This window comes from Microtus pennsylvanicus, chromosome 1, assembly GCF_037038515.1.
Source record: "Microtus pennsylvanicus isolate mMicPen1 chromosome 1, mMicPen1.hap1, whole genome shotgun sequence".
NCBI classification, from domain to species: Eukaryota; Metazoa; Chordata; class Mammalia; order Rodentia; family Cricetidae; genus Microtus; species Microtus pennsylvanicus.
Window position 1 is genome coordinate 81,507,424 of NC_134579.1, and position 16,432 is coordinate 81,523,855.

The 16,432-nt window shown below is 39.2% G+C and overlaps 1 protein-coding gene across 1 annotated transcript in view; it reads left to right on the forward strand.

Moving 5' to 3' along the window:
* Positions 1–15,849, forward strand: part of LOC142846496 (vomeronasal type-2 receptor 116-like) — a 39,537-nt gene extending 23,688 nt beyond the window's left edge. The window contains exons 4-6 of the mRNA XM_075967153.1: positions 3,568–3,795; positions 6,231–6,354; positions 14,933–15,849. Of these exons, the coding sequence (XP_075823268.1) occupies positions 3,568–3,795; positions 6,231–6,354; positions 14,933–15,849 (1,269 nt within the window). The remainder of the gene's footprint in view (positions 1–3,567; positions 3,796–6,230; positions 6,355–14,932) is intronic.
* Positions 15,850–16,432: the final 583 nt, after the last annotated feature.

Consider the following 16,432-nt stretch of genomic DNA (forward strand, 5'->3'; position numbering starts at 1 on the left):
AAGTCTATTTAGATTGTTCACCTGGTCCTGGTTTATCTTTGGTATATGGTCCATTTCTTTTACATTTTCCAGTTTTGTATCATACAGGCTTTTGTAGTAAGATCTAATGATTCTCTGAATTTCCTCTGTGTCTGTGGTTATGTCCCCCTTTTCATTTCTGATCTTATTAATTTGCATATTCTCTCTCTGCCGTTTGATTAGTTTGGATAGGGGTTTATCAATCTTGTTGATTTTCTCCAGGAACCAGCTTTTTGTTTCATTGATTCTTTGGATTGTTTTCTGTGTTTCTATTTTGTTGATTTCAGCCCTCAGTTTGATTATTTCCATTCTTCTATTCCTCCTGGGTGAGTCTGCTTCTTTTTTTTTTCTAGAGCTTTCAGGTGGGCTGTTAAGTCTCCAATGTGAGCTTTCTCTGTTTTCTTTAAGTGGGCACTTAGTGTTATGAACTTTCCTCTCAAGACTGATTTCATAGTGTCCCATAGGTTTGAGTATGCTGTCTCTTTATTTTCATTAAATTCAAGGAAGACTTTAATTTCTTTCTTTATTTCTTCCTTGATCTAAGGGTGATTCAGTAGTTGACTGTTCAGTTTCCATGAGTTTTTAGGCTTTCTGGGGGTAGCATTGTTGTTGAATTCTAGCTTTAATCCATGGTGATCCAACAAGACACAGGTGGTTACTAATATTTTTTGTATCTGTGGAAGTTTGCTTTGTTATCGACTATGTGGTCAATTTTCGAGAAGGTTCCATGAGCTGCAGAGAAGAAGGTATATTCTTTCCTATTTGGGTGGAATGCTCTATAGGTGTCTGTTAAGTCCATTTGATTGATTACCTCCATTAATTCTCTTATTTCTCTGTTAGGTTTCTGTCTGATTGACCTGTCCATTGGTGAGAGAGGTGTTTTGAAGTCTCCTACTATTAGTGTGTGTGGTTTGATGACTGCCTTGAGTTCTAGAAGTGTTTCTTTTACATAAGTGGGTGCTCTTATATTAGGGGCATAGACATTCAGGATTGAGACTTCATCCTGATGAATTATTCCAGTTATGAGTATAGAAAGTCCATCTTCATCTCTTCTGATTGATTTTAGTTTGAAGTCAATTTTGTTAGAAATTAGTATGGCCACACCCGCTTGTTTCTTAGGTCTGTTTGCTTGAAAAACCTTTTCCCAACACTTTACACTGAGTAGATGTCTCCCTTTGTAGTTGAGGTGTATTTCTTATAAACAGCAGAATGTTGGATCCTGTTTTTGTTTCCAATCTCTTAGTCTGTGCCCTTTTATAGGTGAATTGAGTCCATTGATATTAAGTGATATTAATGACCAGTGGTTGTTGACTCTGGTTTTTTTATTTATTTATTTATTTATTTATTTATTTATTTATTTATTTATTTATTGGGGGTAGTAGAGTTTGTGTGTTTCCCTTCTTTGAGTTGTGCTTGTGAAGGGTCGCTAGATGTCTGAGTTATTGTTGGCAATGTTGGATTCCTTGGGTTGTGATTTTCCTTCTATTACTTTCTGTAAGGCTGGATTTGTCGCTACGTATTGTTTAAATTTGTTTTTATCCTGGGATATTTTGTTTTTTCCATTGATAGTGAATGATAGCTTAGCTGGGTATAGTAGTCTGGGCTTGCATCCATGGTCTCTTAGTTTCTGCAGTACCTCTATCCAGGACTTTCTAGCTTTCATGGTTTCCATAGAGAAGTCCGGTGTAAATCTGATAGGTTTACCTTTATACGTTACCTGACCTTTTTCCTTTGCAGCTCTTAATATTCTTTCTTTAATCTGTATGTTTTGTGTTTTGATTATTATATGGTGAGGGGATGTTTTTATTGATCCAGTCTATTCGATGTTCTGTATGCTTCTTGAACCTTCATAGGAATATCTTTCTTTATGTTGGGAAAGTTTTCTTCTATAATTTTGTTGAATATATTTTCTGGGCCTTTGATCTGTACTGCTTCTCCTTCTTCTACCCCTATTATTCTTAGGTTTGGTCTTTTTATTGTGTCCCAGATTTCCTGAATGTTTTGTCATGAGAATTTGTTAGATTTGCTGTTTTCTTTGATCAGTGCGTTTATATTCTCTATGGTGTCTTCAGAATCTGAGATTCTTTCTTCTATCTCTTGTATTCTATTGGTAATGCTTGTTTCTGTAGTCTCTGTTCTTTTACCTAGATTTACCATATGCAGCTGGCCCTCAGTTTGTGTTTTCTTCAGTGCCTCCTTTTCAGTTTTCAATTCTTGAACTGTTTCCATTACCTGTTTGATTGTCTTTTCTTGGTTTCCCAGGATATCACTTATGGATTTACTCATTTCTTCAAACTTTTTGTTATACTTGTCATCTATTTCTTTAAGGGAGTTTTTCATATCCTGTTTAAGGGACTCTATCGCTTTCATGTCAATTTTTTCCACTTTTTCTGGATTAGGGTGTTCAAGTCCTTCTGTTGTAAGATCGCTAGGTTCTGGTGTTTTCATGTTGTTTTTCAGATTGTTGGAGGAATTCTTGCCTTGGCGCCTGTCCATCTCTTCCTTCAAATGCTCTCTGATGGCTCTTCTGGTACAGGATCAGGGCCCCTTGTTGGCCAGGGACCCCCCATGGGTCTTCTGTTGCAGGTTAAGGGCCCTTGCTATGCAGGTACCCCTCCAATGGGTCTTCTGTTACAGGATAAGGGCTCCTTGCTGGGCAGGTACCTAGCAGACAAAGGGTCTAGCTTGCCACTGGCAAGCTGAGTGAAACAAAGGAACTCCCGCCACTCACCTCTAGGTCCCAGACCCAATACAGATTGAGCTGGGGTGTCTTGTGGCCCCGAAGGAGGGGAGGGGTGCCTTAGGGAAGCTGGGATGGGATAAGAAGAGAAGGGCAGTAGCTGCAGGGAGAAGCCCCTGCAGAATGACCAGAAAGATCAGGGGGTTGAGGAATGTCTGTGCTCTGTGTCCCAGGCTTCTGCAGCCCGCCAGTCAGAAACACACTCACCCCCTCCGATTCTTGAATTCTTTATGAATTTTGAAGATCAGTCTTCTATCTGATGTTGAACTGGTGAAGATCATTTCCTGTTTTGTCAGCTGCAATTTTGTCATATTGACTGTGTCCTTTGCCTTAAAGAAACTTCTCAGTTTCAGGAGGTCCCATTTATTAATTATTGCTCTCAGTGTATTAGTGTCTGTGCTACTGGTGATATTTTAGGAAGCAGAATCCTGTGCCACTGTGTTCAATGCTACTTCCCACTTTCTCCTCTCTGAGATTCAATGAAACTGGATTTATGTTGAGGTCTTTAATCCAATACGACTTGAGTTTTGTACATGGCAATAGATGTGGAAAGCTTCCAGGTTTTCTTTCACTTATTGATTATTGTGGTGCTTATAATTGAGAATTACTATCTATTGCAAAGATAGTTATTTTCAAAAATATTTTAATATTTTAGTTAGTCATAGGCTGCCATTTGCCCTACATTCTTGATAACTATGTCAAATTTGCTTTATTCATTAAGGATTTAAACAATATAATACTTTCCCAAACACTTCAGTTCTTTCTCTTTGCTCTGGTACCAACTTCATAAAATAATATATCTTTTTCAGCTGCACTCTTTTCTAAAAGACATGGAATTTACTAATCATGCTGGAGAACAAGTGAATTTGGATGAGAAAATGAAACTGAATGTAGAGTATGATATACTCAACTACTGGAACTTTCCAGAAGGTCTAGAACTTAAGGTGAAGGTTGGACAGTTTTCTCCATATGGTCCACTGGGTCAACAATTATCTTTATCTGAGGACATGATAGAATGGGCCACAGGAATTACTGAGGTGAGTTGAGTATAATTGTAATGCTATGAACTACACATATTAAAACAGATCTCCTAAACAAAAAGCTATCTGCAATGGATACTTTCTTGTAAAGGAAACAGTAATTTCTTCCAATAGAGTCTCTCTTCGCAGAGGACTCCATTCCCAAGAATCTCGGTTTCATTTTTGTAGAGCTTTTATATCATTTTTTTTGGTTGGGAAATTTTTACCTTATTGGTCTTTTCTTTATATGTGTGTGTTTCTTGAGGGTTTTATTTGTTTTCAGTTTTGTTTGCTTGTTTTGTAAAGAAAGAGCATGGAGTTGAATGGAGGAGGAGATCTGAAAGGAATTGAAGGAAGAAGCATGATCAAGATATTTTGTGTGAAAACGTCTTTTAATGTTTTTATACTGAACTACATATTTTTCTTTATATTTTCTGTTGCCTGTCAGATTTATGATTTTATGATATACTGATATTTTAAGTTTTCTCTATAAATTTTAGAAATATAAATATATAAAATATTATATGTTTTGTTCGTGGACCCATACAAAATTTAGAATATTTCTATTTCTGTACAGAATGAAATATAAATTTTAAATTGGTATTGTATTGAATCTGTAAGTAGTTTTTGGTAAAATGGTCATTTCCACAATATTAATTCTACCAATTCTTGAATATGTGATGTCCTAACGTCTTTATGGGATTCAATTACAACAATAAATACAATGATTTGACAGAAATATTCATGTTAACTTGCAGTAGAGGACACCTGTGCATTTTTTCCTAACATGGATCAGAGATAGCATCACTAGAGTACTGATTGGAGAAGATATCATTCACAGGTTTTGAGATCTAAGGGTGTCCATAATTCCTTCAATAGTAAATTGAGAAAGGTATTGGAGAAATGGAAATAGAGAGTAAAGTATGAATAAAAATCAAAGTGTATGGTTTAAGGCCACGGATCATAGCAGTTCACCAAGGCAGCAGTAGGGGTGATTTCTGCTCAGGGAATGGTTTCAACAATGTCCAGCAGGAATCTCAGCTCCAAGCTCCTCTGCCTCATTTCAGTTCCCATCTGCCCACCCAGTTTTGCTCCAATCTGAAGGGGCGTGGTCGATCAGTATTTAGAATTAACCAGACCAGTTTAATATAATAGATTCAGCTTTTAATAAACAGAAGAAAGAGAACTTACAAAACCAGGGTTCCAGCAATCTAGGAGCGCAGGGAACAAAAAATGGAGGAGGCAAGCACACCTGGATGTTTTCTCTGTTTTTCTGTGGCCCCAGGGGGACACACCTTAAACAGAATGTGATTGGGTGAAGTTCCCCGTCACCAATCATCAATCGACTCACGGCTAGCAAACTGGGTTGACATGTTCCAGCTGCTGTTTTCTAGTGTGTCCATGTACAATTGCCCCTCATTGACGGCTACTTTTGTCCTTGACCTCATGCAAGTAAGATGGTGAAGCAGCTCTAGCTTGACTGTTCCTTTCGAAACAAAAGCGCCATGTAGGCTTATTTTGTTTTCCTTCAGTTCTTTCTCTGCTAAAAGTAGAGTCTATTTGGTTTTTTACTATGACTCTTGTGACTCTTGTCTTTTACTGAATCTTGCAAAGGCAGCGTTTAATCCATTGTCATACCCAGCAATTCCTTGAACCAAGAATGTGCTTTTTAAATTTTAGACTTCCATTTTAAGGAAGAGAATTTTCTTATATACTGTATGAAACTAGAACATGCTCATTTACCAATATGCATCTAAATGCTCACACATTTCATATGAAAATATGCACAACATCTGTTGGGGGTTTTCATTACTGACATATCTTTAGGTTGAATTTGAATGATTCTAGGACTCATAGCTGTTACTTTGGTGGGATAAGGCACTATGGTGTTGTTTGTGGCAGTAGAAGACAATCACCTCATGCCAGGAAAAAAAAGAGGTAGGATGAGTCCATTGCCCTAATACACAATCCAAGGGCAAGCCTCCAATCACTAACTTTCTCGCCTTTGAAAATTTATTTTGTTTTTATTTTCACTGTTTATATGCACATTGGAAAAAGGAACATTTATCTGCATGATGAGTGCAGGTGCCTATGGAAGCCAAAAGAGGCTGTTGGATCCCCTGGAGCTGGAGTTACAGGCAGCTTTGAGTCATGTAATGTAATTCATGAACTCTGCAAGAGCATCCCACGCTGTTAATACAGAACCATTTCTCCAACCCCAAGACCTCTCCACTTAAAGACTTCACCATGTCTCAGCAGCACCATAGGCTGAAGGTCATCACCGTTAAGGGGGCATGTGGTGTCCAAGCTATAGCAACATCCAATCAGTTGATTAGTTATGGATACAAAAACTATGTTCACTAATTTTCCAGTTCTACTAATAATGTACTACTATAGTAGTAGGTATAATTCAGATTTTGAAGTATAACTTGCTCACATCTGATTGTCTTCAGACTCCCCAGTCTGTCTGCAGTGAAAGTTGTAGTCCTGGATTCAGAAAATCCCTCCCAGAAGGAAATGTGGCTTGTTGTTTTGACTGCATTCTGTGTCCAGAGAATGAGATTTCAAACAAGACAGGTAAGAGTGTCTTATGGAGAAATTCTCTACTTCTGATTAACAGTCTTTTTATGAAGATTTTAGGCATCTAAACACTGATTCTTACATTTGTTGTTCAAACACTTTACACACTGAGCCATCTCCCTAGCCCAAGATGTTTATTAATAAGAAAAAGAATATTAAGCAAAGTGTAGAGATACACACCTTCTGCCCTCAGGAGACAGAGGCAGGCCAACTTCTGTGTGGTTACAACCAGCCTGTTCTACATAACAAGTTCCAGGACAGCCAGGGCTACATAATGAAAACTACTGTGGGACAATTGTTGTACCTTGTCAATTGTATTTGATTGGGAAGTAGCCAGGCAGGAAGCATAGGCCGGGTGAGCAGGCAGGAAGTAGAGGCAGGGCAAGGAGAATTCTGGGAAAAGAGAAGTGCATTCTGTAGTCATGATTCAGACACAGCAAGATGTGACTGCCTCACCAGAAAAAAGTACCGAGCCACGTGACTAACATAGACAAGAATTAAGGGCCCTTGTAAGTTGTAAGAATTAGTCAACAAGAAGCCTGAGCTAATGGACCAAGCAGTTTATAACTAATGTAGACCTCTATGTGATTTCTTTGGGACTTAACGACTGAGGGAACTGGGAGGACAGAAAATCAGACATCGTAAAACTGCTTCAAAAGTTATTTTAATAGCAAATAAAGTTTCTTCACATTGATGTTTTTGAAGCCAATCACAGGGCTAAGGGGACTGAAGCCTATGTGTATCCACCATCTTCTCTGTGTCTTCTGAGATGGTGTGTAACACATGTAGAATGACTAGATTGTTTAACACTCACATTCGTGCACTGTCTCTCTCAGGTTTGGGTACACAAAAGGTGATTAGCCAAAGTGATTTGAAGCTAAAAGTACTTGAAATTCCTCTTTGCTTTTTTACACACTGGAAAGAGCAGGCAGAACATTTGAAATGAGCTAGACAAAGTTTATTTACAAATTCTTCACCACCTTGAAGTCAGGTCAAATGTTCCCCTACTGGGTGTGTCTCCCAATACCTCTGAAAATGGGCAAGGGGTTGCAGATCGTCAAAGATCTGTGCTGGGAGAGAGAAGCACAAGCACATGATCTGCCAACCTCATTCCAGGAGCCCTCATACTTGACTCCTAGCTTAACACATAGGCAGCCCTCTACTCCCCCACACTCAGAAAGGCTTCATCCATTTTCAAGGGAAGCACTTTCCACCTCTCTGCAAGTCTGAATCCCCGATACTCTATAACTCTTAACAGGTTTATGTCAGAGGTGCACCCCAGATGGTGGATTATGTTGACAGATTTTCATATGTTGAACAATCCCTGCATATCTGGGATGATGCCTATTTTATCATGGTGAATGATTTTTCTGATGTGTTCTTCGATTCAATTTGCCAGTATTTTATTGAGTATTTTTTGCATCAATGTCCATGAGTGAGGTTGGTCTGTAATTCTCTTTCTTAGTCTTGTGTGGTTTGGATATCAGAGTAATTATAGCCTCATGAAAAGAGTTTTACAATGTTTCTTCTGTTTTTTTGTGTGAAACATTTGCGGAGTATTGGCATTAGTTCTTTGAAAATCTTGTAGAATTCTGAGCTGAAACCATCGCATCCTGGGCTTTTTGTTGGTTTGTTTGTTTGGTTGGTTGGTTGGTTGGTTGGTTGGTTGGTTGGTTGGTTGGTTGGGAGATTTTTGATGGCTGTTTCTACATTTTTAGGAGTTATAGGTCTACTTAATTTTATTATTTGGTCTTGATTTAATTTTGATAAGTGACATTTATCCAGAAAGTGGCCTATTTCCTTTAAGTTTTCCAATTTGGGTGAGTACAGATTTTCAAAATATGACCTAATGATTCTTGGGATTTCTTCTGTGTCTGTTTTATGTCCCCCTTTTCATTTCTGAGTTTGATAATTTGCATATTCTCTCTGCCTTTTGGCCAGTTTGTATAAAGGTTTGTCTATTTTCTTGATTTTTCTCAAAGAACCAACTCTTTGTCACATTGATTCATTGTACTGTTTTTATTGTCTCTATTTTGTTGATTTCAGCTCTGAAGTTGATTATTTCCTGCCATCTAGTTCTCCTGGGTGAGTTTGCTTCTTTTGTTATAGAATTTTCAAGTGTTCTCTTAATTCACTGGTGTGGGGTTTTTCCAGCTTTTTTATGTAGGCGTTTAGTGCTATGAACTTTCCTCTTAACATTGTTTTCATTGTGTCCCATTAACTTAAGTATGTTTCATGGTCATTTTCATTAAATTTTAGGAAGTCTTTAATTTCTTTCTTTCTTTTTTCCTTAACCCATTGGTGACTCAGATGAGCATTGTTTAATGTCCCTGTGTGTATAGGCTTTCTAGAATTACTGGAATTATTGTTGCTGTTGAATTCTAATTTTAAACCATGGTGATCTGGTAAGATATGTGGGCTTGTTCCCAATTTCATATATGTTTTAAGTTTGCTTTGTTACCTAGTATGTGGTCAACTTTTGAGAAGGTTCCATGAGGTGCTGAGTAGAAGGTATTTTCCTTTGTTTGGATGGAATGTTCTATAAATGCCTGTTAAGTCAATTTGATTCATAACATCTGTTAATTCCTTATTTCTATGCTAATTTTCTGCCTGACAGACCTGTCCATTGGTGAGAGTAGAGTGCTAAAGTCTCCCACTGTTAGTGTGTGGGGTTTAATGTGTGATTTAAGCTTTATAAGTATTTCTGTTATATATGAGGGTGCCCTTGTATTCTGGGCATAGATGTTCAGTATTGAGATTTCCTCTTGAAAGATTTTTCCTGTAACTAATATGAAATGCCCTTCTTTGTCTCTTTTGATAGATTTTAGTTTGAAGACTTTTTTTTAGATATTATGATAGCTACACCAATTTGTTTCTTTGGTCCATTTGATTGGAAAATTGTTTTTCCAACCCTTTACTCTGAAGCGATGTCTGTCTTTGAGGTTGAGGTGTGTTTCTTGTATGCAGCAGAAGGATGAATTCTGTTTTCATATCCAATCTGTTACCCTGTGTCTTTTTATAGGTGAGTTGAGTCCATTTATATTAAGGTATATTAGTGACTAATGATTGTCACATTCCTGTTATTTTAGTTTTAGTTGTTGGTGATGTTATAATGTATGTTTTCCCCTCTTTGGGATTTTCTGATGTGTGATCATCTGTGTGTTTTTTGATGTAGTCAACTCCCTTGGGTTGGAGATTTTCTTCTAGTACTTTGTATAGGCTGAGTGTGTGGCTAGGTATTGTTTGAATCTGGTTTTTCTTGGAATATCTTGTTTTATCCATCTATGGTGATTGAAAGTTTTGCTGGGTATAATAGTCTGGGCTGACATCCGGTCTCTTAATGTCTGCATAACACTTGACCAGGATCTTCTGGCTTTCATTGTTTCCATTGAGATGTCAGGTGCTGCCTTTGCATGTAACTTGGTATTTTCCCTTTGCAGCTCTTAATATTCTTTCTTTACTCTGTATGTTTTAATGTTTTGATTATTATGTGGTCAGGAGACTTTTTTGATCTAGTCTATTTGGTGTTCTGTAAGTTTCTTGTATCTTTATAGGCATGTCTTTCTTTAGTTTGGGAAAGTTTTCTTCTATGCTTTTTTAACTTATATTTTCTATGCTTTTGAGTTGGACTTCTTCTTCTATACCTATTATTCTTAAGTTTGATCTCTTCATGGTGTCCCATATTTCCTGGATATTCTGTCTTAAGCTCTTGCTAGATTTAATGTTTTCTTTGACCAGTGAGTCTATTTCCTCTATTTGAGATTCTTTCTTTCATCTCTTGTATTCTGCTGTTTAAGCTAGCATTTGTGGTTTTCAATCATTTTCTCATAATTTCCATTTCTATAATTCCCTCAGTTTATGTTTTCTTTACTGTCTCTATTTCAGTTTTCAAGTCTTGAATAGATTATTTTACTTGATTGCTTTTTCTTGGTTTTCTTTAAGGGATTTGTTGATTTCTTCCAGATTTTCATTTGTCTTTTCCTCCGTTTCTTTGAGGAAATTATTCATTTCCCCTTTAAGGGCCTCATTCTCCTAAAGTTATTTTTAGGTCTTTTTTCTGGTTTATCTATATTTGGTTGCTCAAGTCTTGCTGTTGTAGGGTCATTAGCTTTTATAGATGTCATGTTGTTCTTTGTGGTGTTGCATGTGTTCTGACCTTGTCTACTCATCTTTTCCTCTGATTAGAGTAGTTGGGACTATCTGTGTGTAGTGATAAATCTTCCAGGTGCCACTGAATCCAAGGTTCAGATGGTTGCTCCTCATGGTGCAGCCAGGGCCACAGTTTCCATTACCCCTTTGGTCACTCCATGTTCCTGGAGGTCCCTCAATGTTGCCAGGGATTGCTGTGTAATACGAAGGGTCATTTGGTGCCTGCTCCCACAGAGATTGCTTGCTTAGAGCTGTTTCTGCTGTGGTTGCTGCCTTGGACCTGCTCTAGCAAAGGTTGCTGGCTCAGGCCTGTTATCTTAGAAGTCACTGATTCACACTCGTTTACACAGAGGTCTCTGATTTGGGCTTGCTCCCTTAGTAGTGGCTTCCATGTACCTGGTCCTGAGAAGTCTCTGACTTGGTCCTTATCCTGTTATGGTCACTCCCTTGTACATGCTCCAGTGGAGTTCACTGCCACAGGCTTGCTCCAGAGAAGTTTGCTTGTTTGGGCCTGTTTCAATAGACTTCCCTGGCCTGGGCCCACTCCCATGAAATTTCTTGACTTTGGGCCCACTCCCTCAAAAGTCCCAGGCTTGGACCCAGTCCCACCGAGGTCTCTGGTTTAGTTCTACTTCCTCAGAGATCCCGGACTCATATCTGTACCGGTAGAGGTCTCAGGCTCCAGCCTGCTCCCTCAGCAGTGGCTCCCTTGTACCTGCTCTAGTGGAGTTTGCTGCCTTAGTTAGTCTAATTTCAAAAGTCTCCATAATCTATGACAGTCTCCATACAGTTTACAAGTACAAGTTCAGTTTCCTCTGAGACTCATGCAATCTCTTTAACTGTAACCCATGTAAAATCAAAATGAAAAAGCAGGTCACATACTTGCAACATACAATGGCAAAGAATATACATCACCATTCCATAAGGAAGAAAATGCAGCATACAGAGAAAATACTAGACCAAAGCAAGACCAAAAGTCAACAGAAAAACTCTAAATTCTGCATCTCTATATCTGATGCCAAAGCAATTTCCAGTACTCCAACTCCGTCCAGCTTTGTTAACTGCAAAACACACATCTCTCTCTTGGACTGGTTCCACAGCCAGTCTGCAGCTTTCCTCAGCAGGCATCTCATAACTCTGGCATCTCCAACGTCTTTGGGTCTTCAACAAATCCAGGCTACACCTTCACAACTTCATACAAAGGCGTTTCTCGGTTTACATGCACTCCCCTGACACACACCCAATCTCACAAGCTTTCCTTAACTGTGAAAGGAGATCCCATAACCTCTTTCATATATTCTTGACTCTAAAATGCAGAACCATGTAGCCAAAGCTGCCAAGTTTTACTCTTGGTAGAGCTGGAAGATGCCCCCTACTTCCATTACATTTGCACTAGCTTTCTGTTGTCATGGTTTCATTCACTGCTTAAACTTTTCTTTCATTTTTTTCCATAAGTTGGAAGATATTCTGGGTAGGGTCTTCCAGAAGTAACCACTCCCTTTATTAAATTTAGCATGGGGCTTTTCTTTAAATATTTATTTCTGTCTTAGCTAGAGTCTCTATCGCTGTGAAGAGACACCATGACCATGGCAGCCCTTATAAATAAAAACATTTAATTGGGGCTGGCTCACAGTTTAGAGGCTTAGTCCACTGTCATTGTGGCGGGAAGCATGGTGGCATACAGGCACACATTGTGCTACAGAGGTAGCTAAGAATTATACATTTTGATCTGCAGGCATCAAGAAAAGAACTGAGTGAGACATGCTGACATCTCAAAGCCCAACCCACAGTGACACACTTCCTCTAATCAAGTCATGGCTATTCTAACAAGACTACACCTCCTAATAGTACCACTTCTCTATGAACTATGGGAGGAACATTTTCATTTAAACCACCACAGTTCCCTTGAGCTCTGGATTTAGCTTCTTTACACTTCATGGTGTTGTTTTTTTCCTCATACTGTACATATTATACTTTTCGATGCTCAACTTGCTTCTTTTATTATAGATATACATAAGAGTGATCACTAATAACCATGTAACACAGTCAATTTTAAGCTGTCTTGAAATAACCTCTTCCAGGGTCATTAATCCAAAACTCTTCAATTTAGCATCAGGAGATTTTTGGGAAAAATCAGAAGATACCCAATTCTTCTGCAAAATACGAGAAAAATCTCTAAGCTATTTATTAATATTCTTCTCTGAAATTTCTTGAGACAGGCCATCAAATCTACACTGTTTGCATCACCACTGCCTTCTATTAGAATGGCCCATTAAGCCCCACTTAAATCATCCAATTACTTTGCAGGTCCAAAGTTCCAAAGTCTTCCACATTCCACCAAGAAGCATCATGGTCAGTCCTGACATAGCATTAGCCCATGCCTGGTATCATCTTCTGTATTAATCATTGATCTAATGCTATGTACCAACACCATAACCACAGCAGCTCTTATAAAATAAAGCCTTTAACTGAGGCTTGCTTACAGGTTTAGAGGTCTAGGCCACTATCATCATGGGAGGAAGCAGGGCAGAATGTAGTCCGACATGGTGCTGCAAGAGTAGCTGAGAGTTTTACATTTGGGTCTGGAGGCAAAAGGAGGAAAGCCCCTTGGCCTGGCTTGGGTTTTTGAAACTTCAATACCTACCCCCAATGACACACTTCACTTCCTCCTACAAGATCATACATCCTAATCCGTCCAAAGTAGTGCCACTTCCTGACATCTCAGTACCCAAATGTTTGTGACCTTTAAGGGACATTTTTATTCAAACCATCCCAAAATGCATAGCATAAATAAGGAAATCAAAGGCTACTTTGGGAGACCATCCAAAACCTCCAGGTGATCTTAGGCCATCTGCATCATGTGCACAAGCCCACAAACATGCACACACACACACATACACACATATATATAACTAAAATTTTAATATCTTCTTTAATAAAAATTAATCTAAAAAAGAATCCAAAAAAGAAAATAAATAAAATAATAATAAAAAGAATTCAATGTTGTTGTAATAAGGGCGGCGGGCTGCGTCCCCGGCACCCGGCCGCCCCCACTGCTAGCTTTACCCAAAATAATTACACGGAGACTGTATTCTTTTAAACACCGCTTGGCGCATTATATCTAGCCTTTTCTCGGCTAACTCTCGCACCTGGACTAGCCCATTTCTTATAATCTGTGTAGTCCACAAGCTGGCTTACCAGGAATGATCTTAACCTGCATCTGCCTGGAGTGGGAGAACCATGGCGACTCTCTGACTCAGCTTCTTTCTCCCAGCCTTCCGTTCTGTTTACTCCACCCACCTAAGGGTGGGCCTATCAAATGGGCCTAGCAGTTTCTTTATTGCTTAACCAATGAAATCAACAGATTGATATATGACACTCAAACATCACAATGTCTATATATGAAGTGAATTCCTTCCCAAAATTGTTGTGTTAACACATTTAAACAGCCCACTTTTTGGTGTTTGTTGTTATTTTCCAGAAAAGATCTCATAAAGGCCAGGCTGTGCCCTAACTTGCCAAGTAGCTGAGTCAGGCTTCGTACTTCTATTTCTCCTGATTCCACATCCCAAGTGCAAGAACTACAGATATGCACCACTATGTGGCAAACTGTTAGAATTCAATGCTTACTTACTAAAATGCATTCAGACAGAAGAAAATCAACCAGAGAAGTCAGTTCACTGAGAAGCTCCATTTGAACCCCATACCTAAAAATACCATTACAAGGAAAGAACTTGAGAAACCCCTTCTTAACTCACTAAACTTATATTGTGTGTGTGTGTGTGTGTGTGTGTGTGTGTGTGTGTGTGTGTGTGTTCAGGAGTGTGGGTGTGCACGTGTCATGGTGCACAGATGGAATTGGAGTCAGTCATCACCCTCCCTCTGCCTGAGATCACGTTTCTTCACAGATGCATCAGCCAGGCCAGATGCCCCACGAGCTCCTGGAAAATATTGTCTGTCTCTCATCTTATAGCAGGGGTGCACTGGGATTATAGAGGCTTGTGCTACAGCATCCAGCTTTTATGTGGACCCTGGGAATCCAAACTCAAATCATCAGGCTTAGGCAGCAATTCATTTACCCAGTGAATCAGCTCTCCCCAGCCCAGGAAATATTTTGTGCGAATTCATTATTGTGACCAAATGGAAGATGTATATTGTAAGTAAGTATGTAAGATTCTATAATGGGGAAAATAATGATATCAGAATCTTTTAAACAACACAGAATTGAATTAAGAGGAGAAACTGTAGCTTTGTTCATGTCACATTGCAGGAAATACACGGTAGTCATATAATTCCCCATAAAACATTCTTTCATTTGATGCCTGAAGTAACAAGGAATATCTATTAGGCTAAACTACTCAAATGAGTGGAGAAAGTGGACAAAAGAAAACTAACCTGAAATAACAAATATACATGCTTTCACCAGATGCGGATCAGTGTGTGAAGTGTCTAGATCATCAATATGCCAACACAGACCGAAACCATTGCCTCCAGAAATCTACGACCTTCCTGGACTATGACGATCCCCTGGGGAGAGGGCTGTCATGCATAGCCTTGTACTTCTCTGCACTGTCAGCTCTCGTTCTTGGGATCTTTCTGAAGCAGCAAGACACGCCCATCGTGAAGGCAAATAACCGCACTCTCAGCTACATCCTGCTCATCACCCTTAACTGCTGTTTTCTCTGCTCTTTTCTCTTCATTGGCCACCCCAACACAACCACTTGCATCCTGCAGCAGACCACATTTGGAGTGTTGTTCACTGTGGCTGTTTCCACTGTCTTAGCCAAAACTATTACTGTGGTTCTGGCCTACAAGGTCACTGCTCCAGGAAGAAGAATCAGGTGGTTGTTGGTAACACGGGCACCTAACTTCATTGTTCCCATCTGCACCTTGTTCCAGATTATCTTGTGTGGGGTCTGGCTGGGAAAATCTCCCCCCTTCATTGACACAGATGCACACTCTGAGCGTGAACACATTATCATCCTGTGCAACAAGGGCTCAGTCACTGCTTTCTACTGTGTGCTGGGATATCTGGGAGCTCTGGCCTTGGGAAGCTTCACTGTGGCTTTCCTGGCCAGAAACCTACCTGACACCTTCAATGAAGCCAAGTTCCTGACATTCAGCATGCTGGTGTTCTGCAGTGTCTGGGTCACCTTCCTCCCTGTCTACCACAGCACCAAAGGGAAGGTCATGGTGGTTGTGGAGGTCTTCTCCATCTTGGCATCCAGCGCAGGGCTCCTAGGTTGTATCTTTGCCCCCAAGTGCTACATCATTTTGTTCAGACCACAGATGAACTCTATTCAGGGTCTCAGGAACAAAATACACTATAGGTACAAAGCTTAATATATTTAGTATTAACATTAAAGTTAGCACATGAAGGAGATTTCATTATTACATTTTCATATATATATATATATATAGTCCCTAATCATCTCCCTTACATACTGATACTGCATCCCCTCTATCAACCTCTTCCTGTATCTTCCTTATCTTAAAAAAAATCCTCATTTCTACACTCATCTGTGTGTTTCTCTACCCCCTGTCTTTTCCCAACTCACCTCACATACTTTCACTCCTTTCTTGGATACCTTGTACTTTCAGGCTGAGAAGAGAGAGAGGGAGGGAGAAAAAAAGAGAGAGAGAGAGATCCAGCTCCCTGTGGTATTTATACTAATGACTATGGCTTAAGTCACCAAATTTAATAATTTCTGGTTCCAAAATTTTCCTTTTAAATGTTATGACTTTATCTACTTTAAGGCTGAAGAAATGCCACTGTGAATATGCTCCATATTTACTTTATCTATTCACCTGATAATGGATATCTGTGTGCTTCCTTTACTTATCACCATGAAAGTACAGCAATAATCATGGATATGCAATTATCTCTGTAGATGTCTTCTGGGTCTATATACCTAGGAGTGGTATG